This window comes from Equus asinus, chromosome 23, assembly GCF_041296235.1.
Source record: "Equus asinus isolate D_3611 breed Donkey chromosome 23, EquAss-T2T_v2, whole genome shotgun sequence".
NCBI classification, from domain to species: Eukaryota; Metazoa; Chordata; class Mammalia; order Perissodactyla; family Equidae; genus Equus; species Equus asinus.
This window is the reverse complement of record NC_091812.1, coordinates 67,924,370-67,944,372: the sequence shown is the minus strand read 5'-3', so window position 1 is coordinate 67,944,372 and position 20,003 is coordinate 67,924,370. Positions and strand designations below refer to the sequence as shown.

The 20,003-nt window shown below is 44.7% G+C and overlaps 2 protein-coding genes across 3 annotated transcripts in view; one reads left to right on the top strand and one right to left on the bottom strand.

The window, feature by feature from the left end:
* Window positions 1-2,863, bottom strand: part of IPPK (inositol-pentakisphosphate 2-kinase) — a 48,568-nt gene extending 45,705 nt beyond the window's left edge. Inside the window, exon 1 of one of the 2 annotated variants that reach the window (XM_014864822.3) lies at window positions 2,616-2,863. In XM_014864822.3, coding sequence (XP_014720308.3) covers window positions 2,616-2,696 — 81 coding nt within the window. In that variant the 5' untranslated portion in view covers window positions 2,697-2,863. The remainder of the gene's footprint in view (window positions 1-2,615) is intronic. The other variant, XM_014864823.3, reaches the window with a different exon arrangement.
* Window positions 2,864-2,961: 98 nt separating this feature from the next.
* On the top strand, window positions 2,962-5,655 carry LOC106846184 (laforin-like). Its single transcript, XM_070495699.1, has 4 exons — window positions 2,962-3,488; window positions 3,672-3,958; window positions 4,267-4,335; window positions 4,670-5,655. Exons 1-2 carry the CDS (start codon window positions 2,962-2,964, stop codon window positions 3,787-3,789), a joined length of 645 nt encoding a protein of 214 aa, XP_070351800.1. The 3' UTR covers window positions 3,790-3,958; window positions 4,267-4,335; window positions 4,670-5,655.
* The last annotated feature ends 14,348 nt before the right edge of the window (window positions 5,656-20,003 follow it).

Genomic DNA, 20,003 nt, shown 5'->3' with positions numbered 1-20,003 from the left:
AGGTGAAGCATAGGTGCAGATGTAAAAGCAAGGACACCACAGAAGAGAAATCAGCTCGGCAGCAGGGCATGAGGACAGCCACGGGCTCGCTGACCACAGCTCAGCGTGCGCAAAAGTGTGACATGGCCCTAGGACCAGTGACAGCGCCCTCGGATGCAGTAAGGAAAGGAAAACATGTGCCCACAAGGGAAATGCCCTTGCCCAAGACCCGCCACGGGTCAGTGCTGGGACTCCGGGCATCCCCTGGGGTACATGCCGGGCAGGCCACAGCCTTGGAGCACCTCCAAGAGTCAGTGCTGGGCCAAGAGCCAGTGCCTGCGAAAAGGTTAAACAGCACAGCTGGACCCAAGGGTGCTGCGCACTGGGCTGAGGGCGACAGAGAGAGGCTGCCCGGGCCACCTCTCGTGCAGTGGCTGCAGGGAAGCGGACAGAGACCTGTTGGGAACTGGCCTGCAGCTAGGGTCTCCCACTGTCCTCTCTCACTTCCTGCAGCCTGCACTACATTCCTCCAGGCCTCCCAACCCACCAGCCCAGAAGGCTGTCCATCTGTCTCTCGTCCCACGTTCCTTCAGTGTAGATGCTGGGTCTTGGGGCTGGCTGCCTGAAAATATCTAGTGCTCTGCTGCTGAGAGCAAGGAGAAGAGACTCATCACTTTCTAAGGAACTTTCAATTCTGAAAGTAGATAATGCCCACTCCTAAAAAGCAAGCACCTCTGGACCTGGAAGAAACCTGGCGAAGGCCGCCCTCTACGTTGGAAGAATGAGGTGGGTCTCACTCGTCCACCTCCTCTCTGTCCTCTTGCACACACACTCTCTCCTTGGGCACAGCAGGGCCCTGAAAAGCTGCCTTCCAGGGTTCTCTCCTCCTTCCCGGTCCTCAAGGCCCAGGCAAAGCACAGAGGCCTCTCCACACCCAAGGGGCACAGTCCTCGGCACCTTCACTTGGTGGGAACGCTGTCTTACAAGACTACTTGAGACGGAAATCTTCAAGTTCAAATGATGAACTAACAACAGCCAAGCAGGACATAGTAGGGCAAATTTAGATTTAAAATAAAAAATGAAGAGCACCGGTCCAGGGTAGCCTGACGACTGAGTTTAAAATGGAAAATGAAAAGGAGAAAGAAACACGACCCTAACAACGGGAGCTGTGCAACAAGGGAGGAGCTGGGCTGCCCTGGAGGGTGGACACACGCTTGCCAGGGACAGTGGAGAAGGTATCTGCGGGCCTAAGGCCTCTGATCTTCCAACCCAGTGTCCTTTCACTCCAAGTCTGGAACTCACTCCTTCATCTGACGTTTTTGAAACTCAGTACATTAGCCCCCACCAAAAGAAGCCTTAGCTTTACCTAAAGTGAAGATACGCCATCCAATCTTACCAAGGAACCGGAGAACGAGTATTTGCTTTGTGAAAGGATTCAGGGGGTCACCACAATAACCCAACAAGAAAAGGAACACATGCTGCAGTACCCGGAGCTTCGCCCAACCCTGAAACACAACAGGGCCCAGCAGACTGTACCGAAAAGCATGGCTTCAGATTAAGCCTTGTCCATTATGGACTCATCTAAAGACCTTGAGCAAAGCTTACAGTTTCAGTCCTTCAGTATCCCAACTGACAGTGCTAATGGGTAACAAAACGCAAAGGCGGAACACAGGGGCCACCTGGGTGATTGCAGCTCACCCTACAGGTAACCCAGCACACCCAGGACAGGAACCACAGAGCAGGGCACCACCCAGTGCCCGCACCCGCCCTCCCTGTAGGAGCTGTTGGACTGGGTCAGGCAGGGTTCCTAACCTCTGAGTCCAAAAGGGACGACACTTCTCACCGGCTAGGCATAACTTGCCCAGCTCCTGCTCACTACATCTTTCTTGCAATTCCACAAAGGGGATTCTGTTACTAGTTCCATTTTCCAAATGCAGAAACAGAGCCTGGGCCAGGTGGTGGTAGAACTGAGAATCCGCCCAGCTGTGTGACTCCAGCTCCCATGCTCCTGACCCCTTCGTTACACCTATCGCTTCTTCTCTAGCCTAGCACATTCCTGCCTAGTTCTATCAGACAGCAAGATGTCAGAAATCTGCGCCTTCACTCAAATCCACAAGCTTCTCTCCCTGGTTTCACCTCCTTGGGAGTCGTATCGCACTTTCTGAAACTCTCACCCCCACTGAATTGAGAAAGGGCAACCCTTTAAATTCTAAACGGTTCTGGAAAAGAACCTGCGGGCAATACTCCATTATTAGCAGCAGCAGCAGGAGTAAAGCAATTCCGTGCATCTGAGGCTGAACTCTCGGTGCTGGGAGGCAACAGCATCCCGGGCACTTCAAGTCTTCCTCCAGAGCTGTCCGGTCCTCCATCCCAGCTCCGGCTACCCTCGGCGGCCCCACGGCGCAGCCTCCGCCCCACCGCGGCTGGGCAGCCGGAGGCGGCACCGCGTGAGGCGCGCGTGGCACCGACCCGGCAGGAGGCCGGAATGGGGGAAGCTGGGGGGACGCGGAGGCCACCCGGGGGGAGGGGAGCTGGGGGGACATAGAGGCCACCTGGAGAGGCGGAAGCCGAGGGGAAGCAGAGCCCACCCATGGAGAGGGGAAGGTCCTAGACCGCGCCGACCGCCCGCCGCTCACCTGCGCGTGGGCCACCACCAGGCTCTTGTTGCCTTCGCCGTGATACCCCCATTCATTCTCGTCTATCTTCTCCTCGTCCATCCCCCGGTGCGGCCTCGGCGCCTCGCGAGGCCGCGAGCTGGGGGCCGCCCGTCCGCCCGGGTACCAGCCTCTGCCGCCGGGGCAGGAGCGCCTGTCACCCGCCGCCCCCGCTCGACCCAGCCGCCCGGACTCGTAGGCGCGGGCCGCCGGAAGCCACGCCCCCGGACTGCCATGGCAGAGCCGGGCAACTTCCGGGTTCGTGCCCACTCCGCCTCCATTGACCACTGCGGCGGATGAGCCGGCGGCCATCTTAGGTGCTGGCACCATGACTAACTTCCGGAGCGCGGACTTGAGAACCGGAAGAGAGGTTTCCGGCGGGGGCGCCGGAAGTGAGACAAGCGGGAGGAGCCGGCGGCTACCCGGCGCCCGGACGGGCCGGGGGGGATCAGGGAACCCGGCGGGCGGGGAGCTGGGGAGGGGCGGTCCAGGCGGCCCGGAGGGTGGGGGTTGGGAGCGCTCCGTATTGGGACCCCGGCGCGGGCTCGGCTGCCGCGCCTCGGCCTTCCTCCGTAGGGCGGAGGCCCTGGGTGGTGACTGTCGCGACTGGTCCCTCCCCGCCGGAGTCACCGCGAGTCCCGGGAGGCGGGCCGCTGCCGTCCACACGCCGGGAGCGGAAACGGAGCTCAGGCGCGCGCCCTGCCCGAGCCGCGAGGCGGAGGCGCGGCTTCCTGGAGCGGGGCCGTGCCGCCGCCTCCCGGAGCTGCCGGGAGCGTCGGAGCGGCTCAGCGGCCCACACGAGTCTCCAGACCGCTCTCTGCTCGGAAAGGACGGGGGCTCAACAAGCTGCGTGAGGTGGGCCGAGCTATCGTTGTTGACCGGACTGTAAATTAAAACTGAAGGTTAAAAAAATGCTTTTTCATGTGAAAATAATAAGATTACACTTTTTAAAAATAGGTCTATTTCCCAAAAATACAGAGAAGAGTGGTAATTGTTTTACCTTTTTGCACATCTCTTTAATGTCTGGCTTCATGGAAGACAGCTGGATCCTCGCATCTGCCTGTCTGTTCAATATATTGCTTTGGTTGAAGTAAGTGAAGACAAGTCCAGCCTCAGACAGGCGGCTCAGCGAGGGCGGACCTGCGTACCCCACTGAGAACAGCGTGGCGCACTGCTGGGCGCCTGGCAGGCCTTGGGAAAAGCAGTGAAAGGGAGCCAGGCGCCTCCCCACGCCGTGCCCCAAAGGACTGGCCCAGGGAAGAGGTTGCTCAGGACCCTCACCAGGGATGGTTGAGAAATAGGGGCAGAAACAGCCCACCTCGGAAGTAAGTAATCCCCAAGGGGGAGGGAACACTCCAGGAGGGTGACATGGCCTTTCCACACCCCACAAGGCCAGGGGGCCCTAAACATGTCTGAGATTGAGTTTCAGCATCTGTGAACAAAGAACTGGGATCACGTTATTAAATCATTTCCTTAAGGAAATCTCTGTGCTGCCAGAAATGTTCTATATCTTGGTTTTTTGTTTTCTTCCAAGAAGCATTTTATCCCTGACACTGTTTAGAATTACTGCATATGGGGATGATAAAAAGGTTACATTTTGGTTTCATGATTGTTTTTTTAATTCCCCACTGAGGTACCGAGGCTGGACCACGCCTATCTCACCCCCAGTTTGGTACAGCACTGGCTAGAGGCAGAGGGACAGGTACTTTAAAGAATGATGGTGGGGTGACAGTGACGGATACCGAGGAGGGTGGGCTCATCCATAGGGGGTGGAAAAAGAGGAGGAAAGTCTGCAAAAGAAAGACATGAACAAGGCGTCAGCTGAGGGACGGGACTAGGCTATCAGTGTTTCGTGCCCGGGATCCACACCGCTTCCCTTTATAACACCAGCCCAGTTTGTTAGGGAAGTACCTTTTCCTTTCTTCAGCCCATGTAGTCTGACTTGAATTAACTCAATTCTCAGTCTCAAAGCTGGGCTGTGGCCTGGGCCTGGGCGGTCAAGAATTATATTCTCAGGAATTACATCAACCCCGCAGTTGGCTCAGGAGGTGCAGGGAGCTGCTCCCGGCCCACCCGATGGAGTTCACCACTTTGGCTCGCATTGAATGACTGTGGGGAGAAGCACCCTCACCTGGGTGACCCAGAAGCCGGGAGGTCACACGTGCTGCCAGCGGTGATCCAGGTACCTCGGATGGCGGCCACAGGGGAAGCCGCTGCCACACAGCAAGGAAGGGGCACCAGGTGAGCCGGAGGATTGAGTCCTCCTCAGTTGCTTTTATGTTTCTGAGCCAGTGAATTCCATGTTTTGCTTGAACAATTTGAGTTGAGTTCCTTTCACTTACAACCTAAAGGTCCAAACTAAGTGCCCTGGGATGGACCAGTGACCTCAGGTAGTGACTGGCAGTGAAGCAAAGGACTCCGTTAGTAGGGAGTCCTGCATACGGACAGTTTGACCATTCGCTTTATGCTCCCCATCGAGGTCCCAGCTAGATTCCCACTATGGTTAATCAGTGTCACCTGTGCTTAAAAAAGAAGAAAGCAGGGAGGAAGGGAAGAGAAAGGGAAGATGAGATGGAAAACTCATCTTCCAGCCACGTTGAAAAACCGTCCAAAAGCAGGGTGGCGAAACAGGTAGGTGGAGCCCAGTGATGACGACTAACTCTGTTCTCGCTCTTTTTATGATGGCTGGAACTTTCCTTACTAAACAGTTTTTACTTTTGAAGGAAACACGTGATATCCTGTGTCACCTGACACGACATGACATGACAAGAAGGGCGCTTCACCTCTGTAGTATTTCTCCCCAAAACCCAATAACCACTGTCTAATTAGAACATCAGACAAACCCAAACTGAGGGACGTTCTACAGAATACCTGACCAGGATTCTTCACAACTGTCAGGTCATGGGAGACGGACAGGCCAGAGGAGCCTAAGGAGATGAGACCTAAATGCCACGTAGGATCCTGGGACAGAAAAGGACGTTGGTGGGAAAACTGGTAAAATCCAAATAAAACCTGAAGTTTAGTTAATGGACCAATGTTAATTTCTTCATTCTGGGAAATGTACCATAGTTAGGTATGTTAACATGGGGAGAAGCTGGGGAAGGGCACACGGGAACTCCATACTATATATGTCAAACTGGCAAAATAAAAGCAGGCTCACACACTGTTTGCCGTGGGTGGTGGGGAAGGGACAGACAGGACGTAGACTGCAGGGGGAGGTCTGCAGCATTACAGGGCAGCTCTGCCCCCTCACTGAAAGCATGGTAGCTGCTGCTCGTCCCCTTTGACCCATTGCTTTTATTTCTACCAATCACCCTACAAAACCCTCCCCGAGGGCTGAGAGATGTGGACAGTGTGCATGTGCAAACACAGCATGACGGACAGGACTTGGTTCCCATGTGGGCACCTCAGGACGGCCTCAGGCTGCACCAGCCCACCCACATGAGAGCTGGAGAGGGGCTCAGCAACCCGTGTTCTAACAAGCTCCCAAGGGGAGTCTCAGAACCACTGAATTATGGGATGCTCAAAAATTAGACAGCCAGTAGGAAAACGTGAGTTAGACCTATACTGACATGAAAGATGTTCAAGGTCTACAGTTAAGTGAAATAAATATGTGTGTGTAAATGCAAAGTAAAGGGCATGGAAATCATTCCATCCGGGAAGAGGAGAGTGGGAGAAATGAGGGAAGGAATGACTCAGAAAATGTATTCATGTGACACCTCTGTAATAAAACTTAAATGAATACATTGCCAATACTCACGTGTGAATGAGGTAGACCTGTCGCTGTGTACGCCTATGGGAAGGTGGCCGCAATATGTTGTTTAACACAGGGGTAAACGTGTGTTTGAATAGGAAAGAAAAAGACGTATGTGCCTTATTGTGCACTGAGGTTTTCTTTGGGGATGGGACCACAGGTGGTGCATTGAATACATGCTTCTGTAATATCTGCATTTTGCATAAAAGACGTGAGTTACCTTTGAAGTAAGGGGGAAAAAAAAAAGCCCTGCATGCAGTGGCCTCGGCTATGTGGAACTGGGCAGCTGTTCCAGAGGGTGGAGTCCAGGATATCCAGGCCACCTGAACTTGCCGTGGGCAAGATCCTGCTGGCCTGAGGTGATCCCACCAACTCTAGTGCTCTACCCCGATGGTGAGTCAGAAGGCCCCTTCCACGCAGGGATATGGCAGTGCTGGGCTTGCTGTTCCCTACACCAGAAGTCACCTCACGGGGACAACTGCCCTGCGCATCTACTCCCCACCCACCTCTGCCCATCTCCCTTGTCTGGCTTTGACACTGCAGGAAAATGCAGGCGAAAGAGTGGCAGTGCCACAGCACAACTGAGGAGCCCAGCCCTGCTGGAGAGCATCCAGGGCATCGTCATCATCTGTGGCTCAGACAACACAGCAGAGTACAAGCCATCAAGGAGAAGAGCAATAATTTTGTCTATGTTAAAGTCTCAAGGAAGCCAGAGTAGTCAAATTCATAGAAAGGAGAATGGTGGTACGAGGGGCTGGGGAGAGGAGTAAGAGGAAGTGGATGTTTAATGGGGAGAGTTTCTGTTCTGCGGGAACAGAAACCTCTGGGAGCCAGTGCTAGCAGGAACCCTGAACTGTAACTGACCAATTACTGGAGGCTCCATGTGGACAATCCCAGAGATAAAAACTCCAGGGACCCAGTCTCCAGCCTCCCGCTCTCGTGAGATTACCGCCAGGAGCTCCAGCAGGTTCTCACAGTGAATACTGGAGGGAAATCCCCTTGTGCTTCCGGCAGGAGGAGGGAAGAGTAACCATTTTGAAACACGCAGAGCATTCTGTTCTTCCTAAACAGTTCTGTCTTCAGGAGAAACTTTTACCAGAGCCTAACCTACTGGGGTCTTGTCAGTCTAATCAACCTGGAGGAAGAGAAATACCCAACTCCAGCCCCCTCCAGCCTTCCTGTCCCACCTAAGGTGGGAAAAACCTGAGAGGTGCTTGGAGGAGGCAGGGCACCCTGGACTTCACATCTCAGCCCATGCGTGACTCTGTAGCCAAGAGAAGGGTCAGCAAACATCACAGACCGCCTAGGGTTCGCCGGGCTTGGCAGTGGCGCTCGCCTGGGCCAGAGGGAGCTGCGGACCAGGCCAGAGCAGGTACCACACTCGAAGCAGTGAGCACACACCCCTGGCTTCAGAGAATACTCCTGGGGAGAAGGTGGAACCAAGGGTCTCAGGCTGGTGGCGCGTGAAGGGCGGGAACAGAACGAAGCTGCGAGGTGGTGGGGGAGAAGGAGAGGGCAGGGGCCGTAGGCACCCAGGAGGCCAGGCCCTGCAGGTTGGTGAGGGAGGAACCCTCAGAGCTGAGGGGGGAAGGTTGGGGCACACTGGAATGTCTCTGAGTCTTTGAATTACGCAAGTGCTGTAGGCGGTGGTGAAAAAGAGCTGGATTACTGGGGCGGGGGGTTGGGGGGGGCTGGGGGGCAGTAGCACCCTCTCCCACCGTTACAGCCCACAATGTCTCCACATAGTACCAAGCGACTCCTGGGCAGAAATCGCCCTGGAGAGACCCACCACTGCACACATTCCCAGGAATGAGGACATCACTGGCTTGTGTGAGGCCCCTGGAGGGTATCGTGCATGTCCCCCCAGAGGGGGAGGAATGGGAGCTGTGACAGGGCTGGGGGCCAGATGGACAGTAGGGACGTGAGAAGTGGTCCAGAGAAAGGCCTGCTCAGGGGACAGAAACCCTGCAGGACAGGAGTTAGATGGTGAGGGCAAAGGCAAGCCAGAGGGGGAGGTGCGATCTTTGTCTAATGCAGTGAGAAGTCATGGAAGAATTTTTCTTTTAAATTAATAAACTTTAGTTTTTAGAGAAGTTTTAGGTTCACAGCAAAATTGAGCAGAAAGAACAGAGCCTTCCTATATACTGTGCTTCTCACACAACCCACCCCACTGCTGGGAAAGAATTTTCAGATGGTAGTGATACGATTCAATGGACTTTCTTATTTTTGACCTTTTAAAGTTATTATTGTGGTGAGACACACGTAAAACTTACTATCTTAAAACGTGTGCGGTTCAGTGGTAATGAATTCATTCACGTTGTATAGCCATCACCACCGTCCATCCCCATTACTCTTTTCATCTGTAAATCTGAAACTCTCTGTCTGTTAGACGTTCTCCTCATTCTCTCCTCCTCCCAGCCCCTGACGACCACCATTCCACTGTGCCTCTCTGATTCTGACGACTCTAGGACCCTTATAGGAGTGGAATCAGACAGCGTTTGTCTTCCTGTGCCTGGCTTATTTTCCATATAATGTCCTCAGAGTTCATCCATGTTGTAGCATATTACAGAATCTCCTTCATTTTTTGAGACTGAATAATATTCCACTGTATTGTGAAAATTAATGAAGGAAAACTTCATTTAAAATGGCGTGAGGAGGCCAGAGGGGGAACAGGATAGTCAGTTACAGACCCCAGCAGAAGTCCTCAACAAGAAAGAATCATCAGTTACAGGAAGAACTGTATGTGGCATCTACCTCGGGAACAGAAATTCACCGCCCCAGTGGGTCAGCCAATGAGAAACTGTCCTCCCCCTGAACTCTCGCTTTCTTCCAACAGACTTTCCATTCAAAACAACCCTCCCAACTTCCTTCCTTTCCTCTATAAAATACCTTTCCTCTCACCTGATTCTTGGATTTGCCTATGGTCCAGCTTAGTATGCACATCCCAAATTGCAATTCTTTGACTATTCCTGAATAAATTCGTTTTGCTGGTAAAATAACTGGTGGTTTTATTTTTAAGGTTGACAGGATGTATATATCACACTTTGTTTATCCATTCATCTGTTGCTGGATACTTGTGTTGCTTGCACATTTTAGCTACTGTGAATAATGGTGCCGTGAACATGGGTGTACAAATACTCTTCAAAACTCTAATTCCAAGACTCTAATTTTGAGGCAAATATCTCTTCAAGACTCTTCTCGGTATATACCCAGAAGTGGAATTGCTGGGTCACATGGTAATTCTATTTTTAATTTTTTGAGGAACCACCATACTGTTTTCCACAGCAGCTGCACCATTCTACATTCCCACCACAGTCCACAGGGTTTTGGTTTCTCCACATCCTTGCCAACATGTGTTGCCTTCTGTTTTTTGTAGTAGCCATCCTAATGGGTGTGAGGTGCTATCTCAGTACTGATTTGCTTTTCCCTGATGATGAGTGATGTTGAGCAACTTTTCGTGCATGCATTAGTCATTCATATATCTTCTCTGCAGAAATATGTACTCAAGTCCTTTGCCCATTTTTGAATTGGGTCAGGTTTTTTTTGGTCGTTATTTTAGGAGTTCTCTGTAGATTCTGGACATTAATCTTTTATCAGATATATGATTAGCAAATATTTTCTCCTACTCTGTGGGTTGCCTTTTTTCTCTGTGGATAAAGTCTTCTGAAGTAAAAATTTTTTTTAATTTTCATGAAGTCCAATTTATCTATTTTTTCTTTTGTTACCTGTGCCTTTTGTGTCATATCCAAGAAATAATTGCTAAATCCAATATAGTGAAGCTTTTGTCCTATGTTTTCTTCTAAGAGTTTAATGTTTTAGGTTTTACATTTAGGTCCCTGGTCCATTTTGAGTTAATTTTTGTGTATGCTGTGAGGTAAGGGTCCACCTTCATTCTTTTGCACGTAGATATCCAGTTTTCCCAGCACCAGTTGTTGAAAAGACTGTCCTTTCCCCATAGGATGTTCTTGGCACCTTTGGCAAAAGGTATTTGACATCCATGTGAGAGTTCGTTTCTGGGCTCTTGATTCTAGCCCATTGGTCTGTATGTCTGCAGGACCACACTGTTTTGATTACTGTAGCTTGGCAGTAAGTTTTAAAATCAGGAAGTATGAGTCCTCCAGTCTCGTTCTTCTTTTTCAAGATTGTATTAGGTATTCAGAGTCCCTTGAAATTTCATATGAATTTTAAGATGGGCTTTTCTATTTGGGCAAAAAAAGTCATTGGGATTTTGATAGGGATTGCATTGAATCTGTATATGGCTTTGAGTAATACTGACATTTTAAAAATATTAAGTTTTCCAGTCCATGAACATGAGATGTGTTTCCATTTATGTTTTCTTAACTTTCAGCAATGTTTTGTAGTTTTCATCATTCAAGTCTTTCACCTCCTTCATTAAATTAATTCCTAAGTATTTAATTTTTTTATGATATTGTAAATAGAAAAGTTTTTCAATTTCCTTTTCAGATTGTTCATTGTTCCCATATAGAAATACAATTGATTTTTGTGTGCTGATTTTGTATCCTGCAACTTTGCTGAATGCTTATTAGAACTTTTTGTCAATTCTGTAGGATTTTCTGCATATAAGATGGTATCATCTGCAAACAGAGATAATTTTACTTATTCCTTTCCATTTCAATGCCTTTTATCATTTTCTTCCCTGACCACTCTGACTGGAACTTCCAGTACTATGTGGAATGGACCTGATGAAACTGGGCATCCCTGTCTTGTTCCTGATCTTACAGAAAAGGCTTTCAGTCTTTCACCACTGACTATGATGTTTGCTGGGGGTTTTCATATATGGCTTTTATTATGTGGACATAGTTTCCTTCTGTTCCTAGTTTGCTAAGCATTTCCATCATGAAAGGGTGTTGAATTTTGTCAAATGCTTTTTCTGCATCAATTGAGATGAGATTTTTTTCCCTTCATTTTGTTGATGTGGCATGTCACATTGATCAATTTTCATATGTTGAACCATCCTTGCATTCCAGGAATAAATCTCACTTGGTCGTGGTATATAACCCTTTTAATATGCTGCTGAATGCAGTTTGCTGGTATTTTGTTGAAGATCTTTGCATCAATGTTCATATGGGACATTAATCTGTAGTTTTATTTTCTTGTAGTGTCTTTGTCTGGCTTTCGTATCGGGGTTATGCTGGCCTCATGGTATGAGTTAGGAAGTGTTCTCTCCTCTTCAGTTTTTTAGGAAAGTTTGAAAAGGATTGGTATTGGTTCTTCTTTCAATTTTTGCTAGAATTCCCCAGTGCAGCCCTCTGGTCCAGGACTTTTCTTTGTTGGAAGATTTTTGATCACTGATTCAATCCCCTTACTTGTTATAGACCTACTCAGATTTCCTATTTCCTTGTGACTTAGTCTTGGTACATCTTATGATTCTAGGAATTTGTCCATTTCATCTAGGTTTTCCAATTTGTTGGTGTACAATTGTTCATAGTACTCTCTTATAACCTTTTTTTCTGTATAATCAGTAGTAATGTCCCCACTTTCATTTCTGATTTTAATAATTTTGAGTCCTCTTTCTTAGTCTAGATGGCTAAAAGTCTGTCAATTTTGTTTATCTTTTTGAAGAACCAAATTGTGGTTTCATTGATTTTCTTCATTGTTTTTCTATTTTCTATTTCATTTATCTCTGCTCTAATCTTTATTATTTCCTTTCTTCTGCTAGCTTTAGGTTTAGTTTATTCTCCTTTTTCTAGTTCCTTAAGTTGCAAAGTTGGGTTGTTGATTTGAAGAACTTTCTTGTTTTTTTAATGTAAGCATTTATAGCTATAAATTCCCTCCTTACCGCTGCTTTTGCTGCATATCATAAGTTATTACCATTTGTTTCTAAGTATTTTCTAGTTTCCCTTGTGATTTCTTCTTTGATCCACTGGTTGTTTAAAAAAATGTGTTGTTTTCCAAAGTTTGTGAACTTTCCAGTTTTCTTTGTTACTGATTTCTAACTTCATCTTGTTTTGCTCAGAGAAGATACTTTGTACTAGATGTATCTTTCTAAGTCTGTTGAGACTTAATTTGTGGGCTAGTACATGGTCCATCCTGGAAAAGGTCCCATGTGCACGTGAGAAGAACTAGTATGCTGTTGTTGAGTGGAGTGTTCTGTACATGTCTGTCAGATCTATTTGGTATATTGTGTTGTTTAAGTTCTCTGTTTCCTTACTTATCTTCTGTATAGTTGTCCTACCCATTATTGTGAGTGGGGGGTTGAAGAATCCAACTATTATTGAAGAACTGTCTCTTTCTCCCTTCAATTCTGTCAGTTTTTGCTTCATATATTTTGATAGTCTGTCATTTGGTGTGTAAATGTCTATATACATATCTCTTCTTTCTTATTGAGCCTTCGATTAATATATAATGTCTTTCTTTGTCTCTTGTAACCTTTTTTGATTTAAACGCTATTTTGTCTGACATTAATGTAGCCACTCCTGCTCTCTTGGTTACTATTTGCATGGAACATCTTTTTCCATCCTTTTACTTTCAATCTGTTTGTGTCTTTAGTTCTCAAACGAGTCTCTTGTAGAAGCATATAGTTGGACTGTGTGTTTTTATCCACTCTGCCAATCTCTGTCTTTTGATTGGGGAGTTTAATGCCTTTTCCTTTACGGTAATTACTGATAAGGAGGGACTTCTGTCATTGTCTATTAGTTTTCTATATGCCCTATAGCTTTTCCCCCTCATTTCTTGTATTCCTGTCTTCTTTTGTGTTTAGTTGAATTTTTTATACTGAAATGTTTAAATTTCATTCTCATTTCCTCCTGAGTACATTCTGTAGCTGTTTTCTTTGTGATTTCCATGGGGATTACATTTAACATTCTGAAGTTATAGCATTCTATTTGGAATTTATAGCAGCTTAACTTTAAAAACATACAAAAACTCTCTTCCTTTACAGTTCCATCCCCATCCCTTTTGGTTGTGACCTAACAAAAATTACATCTTTATATACTGTGTGCCCCCAAACATAAACTAATAATTCTTTTAAATGCATTAGTCTCCTTAGTTATGTAGAAAACAAGATTTGGAGTTACAAACCAAATCTACAGTAATACTAGCTTTTACACTAATAATTGTTTTTTTCTTTAAATGTATTTGTCTCTTAAATCACATAGAAAACAAAAAGTATAGTTACAAACCATGTTATGATAATACTAGATTTTTCCCCCTTCTTCTTCTTTTCCCCAAAGCCCCTCAGTGCATAGTTGTATATTCTAGTTGTAGGTCCCTCTGGTTGTGCTATGTGGGACGCTGCCTCAGCGTGGCCTGATGAGTGGTGCCATGTCTGCTCCCAGGGTCCAAACCAGTGAAACCCTGGCTGCTGAAGTGGAGCACACCAACTTAACTACTTGGCAACAGGGCCGGCCTCAATACTAGATTTTTTAATTGTCCATGTATTCACTTTTATTGAGATATTTATTTCTCCATTCTGCTTTGAGTTGCTGTCTAGTGTCCTTTTGTTTCACCTTACTGGACTCACTTAAGCATTTCTTTCTTTTTTTTTTTTTTTGAGGAAGATAAGATTAGCCCTGAGCTAACTACTGCCAATCCTCCTCTTTTTGCTGAGGAAGAATGGCCCTGAGCCAACATCCATGCCCATTTTCCTCTACTTTATATGTGGGATGCCTGCCACAGCATGGCTTTTGCCAAGCAGTGCCATGTCCGCACCCAGGATCTGAACCAGCGAACCCCGGGCCACCAAGCAGCAGAATGTGCAAACTTAACTGCTGCACCACCAGGCTGGCCCTCCCTTAAGCATTTCTTGCAGAGCAGGTCTATTGGTCACAGACTCCCTCAGCTTTTGTTTATCTGGATGTGTCTTGATTTCTCTCTTACTTTTGAAGGATAGTTTTGCTAGATACAGGATTCTTGGTTGACAGTTTTTCCTTTTGACACTTTAAATATATTGGCCCACTGTCTTCTGGCCTCCAGTTTCTGATGAGAAATCCATTGTATGTGACAAGTGATTTCTCTTTGGCTGCTTTCAAGATACTTTGTCTTTTAAAAGTTTGATTATAATATGTCTTGTTTTGGGTCTCTTGAGTTCATCTTATTTGGAGTTAGTTGAGCTTCTTGGATGTTTATATTCATGTCTTTCATCAAGTTTGGGAAGTTTTCAGCCATTATTTCTTCAAATATTCTCTCTGCCCCTTTCTTTCCTCCCCTTCTGGGACTCCCTCAATGCGTATGTTGATCTGGTTAATGGTGTCCCACAAGACTCTTAGGCGCTGTTCGCTTTTCTTGAATCTTTTTTCTTTCTGCTCCTCAGCCTCGAGAATGTCCATTGTCCTATCTTGAAGTTCACTGATTCTGTCTTCTGCCTACTCACATCTGCCTTTTAATCTCTCTAGTGAATTTTTCATTTCAGGTATTGTACTTTTCAGGGCCAGAATTTTCTTTTGTTCCTTTAGGTTTTCTGTGTCTTTACTGATATTTCCATTTTGGTCACACACAATTTTCCGGACTCTCCCCACATCTCCCTTTAGTTCCTTGAGCGTCTTTGAGAAGCTGTTTGAAAGTCTCTGTTTAGTGTATCTGCCATTAGGTCTTTTTCAGGGACAGTTTCTGTTGGCTTATTTTTTCCTTCAAATGAGCCATACTTTCCTCTTTCTTTGTATGTGTTGTGTGTTTTTGCTGAATGCTGGACATTTGAACTCTGAAATCAGGTTCTCCCCCATTTCCCAGGGTTTACTGGGTTTTGTTATTGTTTTTGTCATTTTGATTGTTGCTGGCTGTGTTTGTGCTGAGTACCAGTCTGAGCTGTAAACTTAATGTCTTCTTAGGTCTTATCTGAGCCTTTCCTTGGGCACGTGCAGTCACTTTCTACTTTTCCCCAAATAAGCAGTTGTGTCCGAATGTCCTAGTCTTTAATGTCTGGCTTCTGAAAGGGAAAAAACAAAGAACAAAGGGGCATAAGGATGCATACTGGCCCTTTAAGCCTCTGGAAGTCATTTCAGCCAGAGGGGGAGGGGCCTGCAACAATGGGAGGGGGTGCAGCAACAATGGCTGCCTGCCTCAGTCTGCACCTCTGTGACAGAAGCAGCAATCTGCACCCAGAGCACACATCCACAATATGTGGAAGACAGGGTCTTTTTTACCCACCCTTGCTCCCACAAGCTGTGTACAAGCTGCTCCAGGAACAGGTAGATACACAGTGGCCTGCTGCATGGCAGTGGGGGGGGGGGGGGGGAGGGGGCGGTGGGGTGGGGTGGTGGATGGGTAGTTGCTACTGTGCTCAGAGCGGAAATTGATCACAATTTATTGCCTAAGCCTTCCCCTGGAAGTTGCAATCCTTCAACAGACTCCAGGTTCCAATATAGTAACGTCAGTAGGATTCTACCGGTGCAATTGTTGTCTAGGTGGGGAGGCAGGATCCTGGTGCTTCCTACTCAACCACCTTCTCGGAATCATCTTCCTAGTTAATTTTTGTGTATGATGTTGGTAAGGGTCCAACTTCATTCTTTAGCATGTGGATATCCAGTTTTCCCAGCACCATTTGTTGAAAAGACTGTCCTTTCCCCCTTAAATAGTCTTGGCATCCTTATCAAGAATCATGTGACCACAAACGTGAGGGTTTATTTCTGGGTTGTCTGTTCTGTTCCATTGGTGTGCATGTCTGTCACTGTATCAGTGTGACACTGTTTAATTACTGCAGCTTTATAGTAAGTTCTGAAAGCAGAAAGTGTTAGTCCTGCACTTTTGTTGTTCTTTTTCAGGATTGTTTTGGCTACTTGGGGTCCCCTATATTCCATATGAATTTTAGGATGGGTTTTTCTATTTTAGCAAAAATATTATTGGGATTTTGATAGGGATTGTATTGCATCTGTAGATTACTTTGGGCATTATTGACATTTTAAAAATATTAAGTATTCCAATCCATGAATATGGGATGTGTTTCCATTTATTTGTTCTCTTTCATTTCTTTCAGTAATGTTTTATAGTTTCCATTGTAAAAGTCAACTATATGACTTTCATCCTTTATTCTATTTATATGGTATACTCCATTAAATGATTTTCAGATATAAGACTCACCCTGCATTCTTGGGATAACTCCTACTGCATCATTGTGTATAATCCCTCTTTATATATTGTTGAATATAGTTTGGGGATATTTGTTACACTTTTTAGTGTCTATGGCCAGGCAGGATATTATCCTGAAGTTTTATTTTCTTGTGATGTCTTTGTCTGGCTCTGGTGTTAAGGCAACACAGACCTCACAGAGGAGCTGAGAAGTCACCACTTCATCTATTTTCTGAGAGATTTTGTGAAGGCTTTAAAATTCTTCTTTAAATACTTGGTAGAATTCACCAGGGAAGCCATCTGGGCTGTGCTTGTGTGTGTGTGTGTGTGTGTGTGTGTGTGTATGAGTGTGTAAGATATCTTGATTTCTAATTCAATCTATTTATTTGTTAGAAGACTATTCAGATTTTAAATTTTCTTGGTTGATATCACTAATGATTTGTCCATTTTGTTGGTTTTCTCTAAGAATCATCTTTCAGTTTCATTTATTATGACTTTTTTGAAATTTTTTCATTTAATTGGTTTATATTCTTTGATTTTTTAAATTTCCTTCCTTCTATTTGCTTATAAGTTCACTCCTTTCATAGTTTCTTAATCTAAGCAATTGTTAGACTCAGACATGTTTTTCTCTTTTTCCACATACATGTTTAAAGCATTCCCCTAAGCATGTCTTTAGCTGCATCCCCTACCTTTTGATGTTGCATTTTTCCTCTCTCTCAGTTAAAATCTTTAAAAACTTTTTCTTCTTTGGAAATGGGGTATTAAGAAGTGTGTTGTTGGGGCTGGCCCAGTGGCATATTGGTTAAGTTCATGTGCTCTGCTTCAGCGGCCCGGGGTTTGTGGGTTCAGATCCCAGGTGTGGACCTACATACCACTCGTCAAGCCATGCTGTGGCAGCATCCCACATATAAAATAGAGGAGGATTGGCACAGCTGTTAGCTCAGGGCCAATCTTCCTCAGCAAATTAAAACAAAGAAGTGTTGTTTGATTTCCAAATATTCTGAGTTTTCCCATATTGCTATCAGTTATGGACCTCTAATTTAATTCTGTTGTGGTCAGAGATCATACTTTGTATAATTTCTATCTTTTTCAACTTGTTTTGTGTCTCAACATATAGACTATGCTGAAAAATGTTCCATGAATACTTGAAAAGAATGTGTATTCTACAGTTGTGTGTATGTTTTATAAATGCCAATTAGGTCAAGTTGGTTGATAGTGTTGTTCAAATCTTTATCCTTTCCAATTTGCTGCCTAGTTGTTCTTTCAATTATTGAGAGTGGTTTATTGAAAATTCCAACTTTGTATGTGTGTGTGTGTGGACAAGACAGACGTAACATAAAATGTACTATGTTGACCATTTCTAAGTGCAAAATTAAGTGGTATTAAGTATCTGGATATTGTTGTGTACCATCACCATTGCCCATCTCAGAACTTTTTTATCATATAAAATTGGAACTCTAAATCCATTGAACACTAACTCCATCCCTCCCCACGCACAGCCCTGCACCCGCTGTTCTGTCTCCACGAGTCTGACTACTCTAAATACCTCAGATGATGGGATCGTACAGTATTTGTCTTTTTGTTACTCGCTTATTTTACTTAGTAGAATGTCTTCAAGGTGCATCCATGTTGTAACATGTATCAGAATTTCTTTCCCTTTTTTTTTTGTCTTTGGATCTCAGTTGAGTCACTGGTTGATAGCACAAGGTTGGATCATTTTATAAATCCATTTTGCCCCTCTCTGTCTCTTGATGGGAATTTAATCCATTTACATTTAATTACTAACAAGGGACTAACTTCTGTCATTGTGCCATTTGTTTTCTATGCACCCGTTAGCTTTTTTGTCCCTCATTTCCTGCGTCCCTGTCTTCTTTTGTGCTCAGTTGATTTTTTGTAGTGAAATGTTTCTATCTCATCCTCATTTCTTTATGTGTCTGTTTACAGCTCTTTCCTTTGGGGTTACCATGGGATTACATTTAACACCCTGAAGTTATCACACTGTAATTTGGATTTATAACAGCTTAACTGCAATAACATAAAAACTCTGCTCCTTTCACACCTCTCTTTTCTCCTCTTTCAGTCATTTTATTGTCCAGCTAAATAGAGATATAATTGACAAATAAATTCTACATATTTAAAGCGTACAACATGATGATTTGATATGCATATACAGTCTAAAATAATTACTACAATCAAGTTAATAGTTCCATCACCTCAGTTTCCTTTTTTATGTAGTAAGAATGCTTCGAATCTGTCTTAGCAAATTTCGTGCATACAATACAGTATTACTAACTACAGTAATCTAAATCATATGCTAATTATCTAATTATATACAGCTTTAATTATAATAAACCTGATCTACATGCTGAACTTATTCATCTTATAACTGTGAGTTTGTACCCTTTCTTCCATTTTCCCCACCCCCAGCTTCTGGAAACCATCATTCTAGTCTGTTTCTATGAGCTCAACTTTATTTTTAAGATTCCACATATGAGTGACATCATACAGCATTTATCTTTTTCCATCTGGCTTGTTTCATTTAGCAGAATGTCTTCCAGATTCATCTATGTTGTTTCAAATGGCAGGATTTCCTTATTTATGGCTGAATAATATTCCATCATATGAACACACCACCTTTTCTTTATCCATTCATTTGTTGATGTACACCCAGGCTGTTTCCCTATCTTGGCTATCATGAATAATGCTGCAATGAACATGTGAGTGCAGAAATCTCTTGGAGATCCTGATTTAATTTCCTGTGGATATATACCATAAGTGGGATTGCTGGATCATATGGTAGTTCTATTTTTAATTGTATGGAATCTCCATACTATTTCCCATAATGCTTGTATTAATTTACATTCCCACCAACAGTGTACAAGGGTTTCCTTTTCTCCATACCCTAACACTTGTTACCTCTTGTCTTTTTATAATAGCCATCGTAAAGTGTGTGAGGTGATATCTCATTGTGGTTTTGATCTGCATTTCCCTGATGATTAGTGATGTGGAGCACCTTTTCATGTACCTGGTGGCCGTTTGTATGTCTTCTATGGAAAAATGTCTATTCAGGTCCTTTGCCCATTTCTTAATTGAGTTACTTGTTTTTTTCTGTTGAGTTCCTTATATATTTTGGGTATTAACTCTTTATCAGATAGATGGTTTGTTGGGATTTTTTAATTATCAGCTCAATCTCATTTGTTCCTGGTCCATTCAGATTTTCTATTTCTTCATGATTCAGTCTTCGTAGGTTGTATTTTTCTAGGAATTATCCATTTCTTCTAGGTTATCCAATTTGTTGGTATATAATTCTTCATATTAGTCTCTTATGATCCTCGTATTTCTGTGGTTTCAGTTGTAATGTCTCCATTTTCATTTCTGATTTATTTGCATTTTCTTTTTTCAGTCTAGCTAAAGGTTTGTCAATTTTATTTATGTTTTCAAAACATCAGCTCTTAGTTTTGTTGAGCTTTTCTAGTCTCTATTTCATTTATTTCTACTCTAATAATTATTTCCTTCCTTCTGTTAACTTTGGGTTTCGTTTTTTCTTTTTTCTAGTTCCTTGAGGTGTAAGGTTAAGGTTGTTTATTTGAGGT

Excerpts from the sequence above, each read along its gene's own strand:
- LOC106846184 (XM_070495699.1), top strand. The coding sequence starts at position 2,962 with ATGACTAACTTCCGGAGCGCGGACTTGAGAACCGGAAGAGAGGTTTCC. Across the intron at positions 3,489-3,671 it reads GGCTCAACAAGCTGCGTGAG|ACAGCTGGATCCTCGCATCT; the intron begins GTGGGCCGAGCT and ends GCTTCATGGAAG.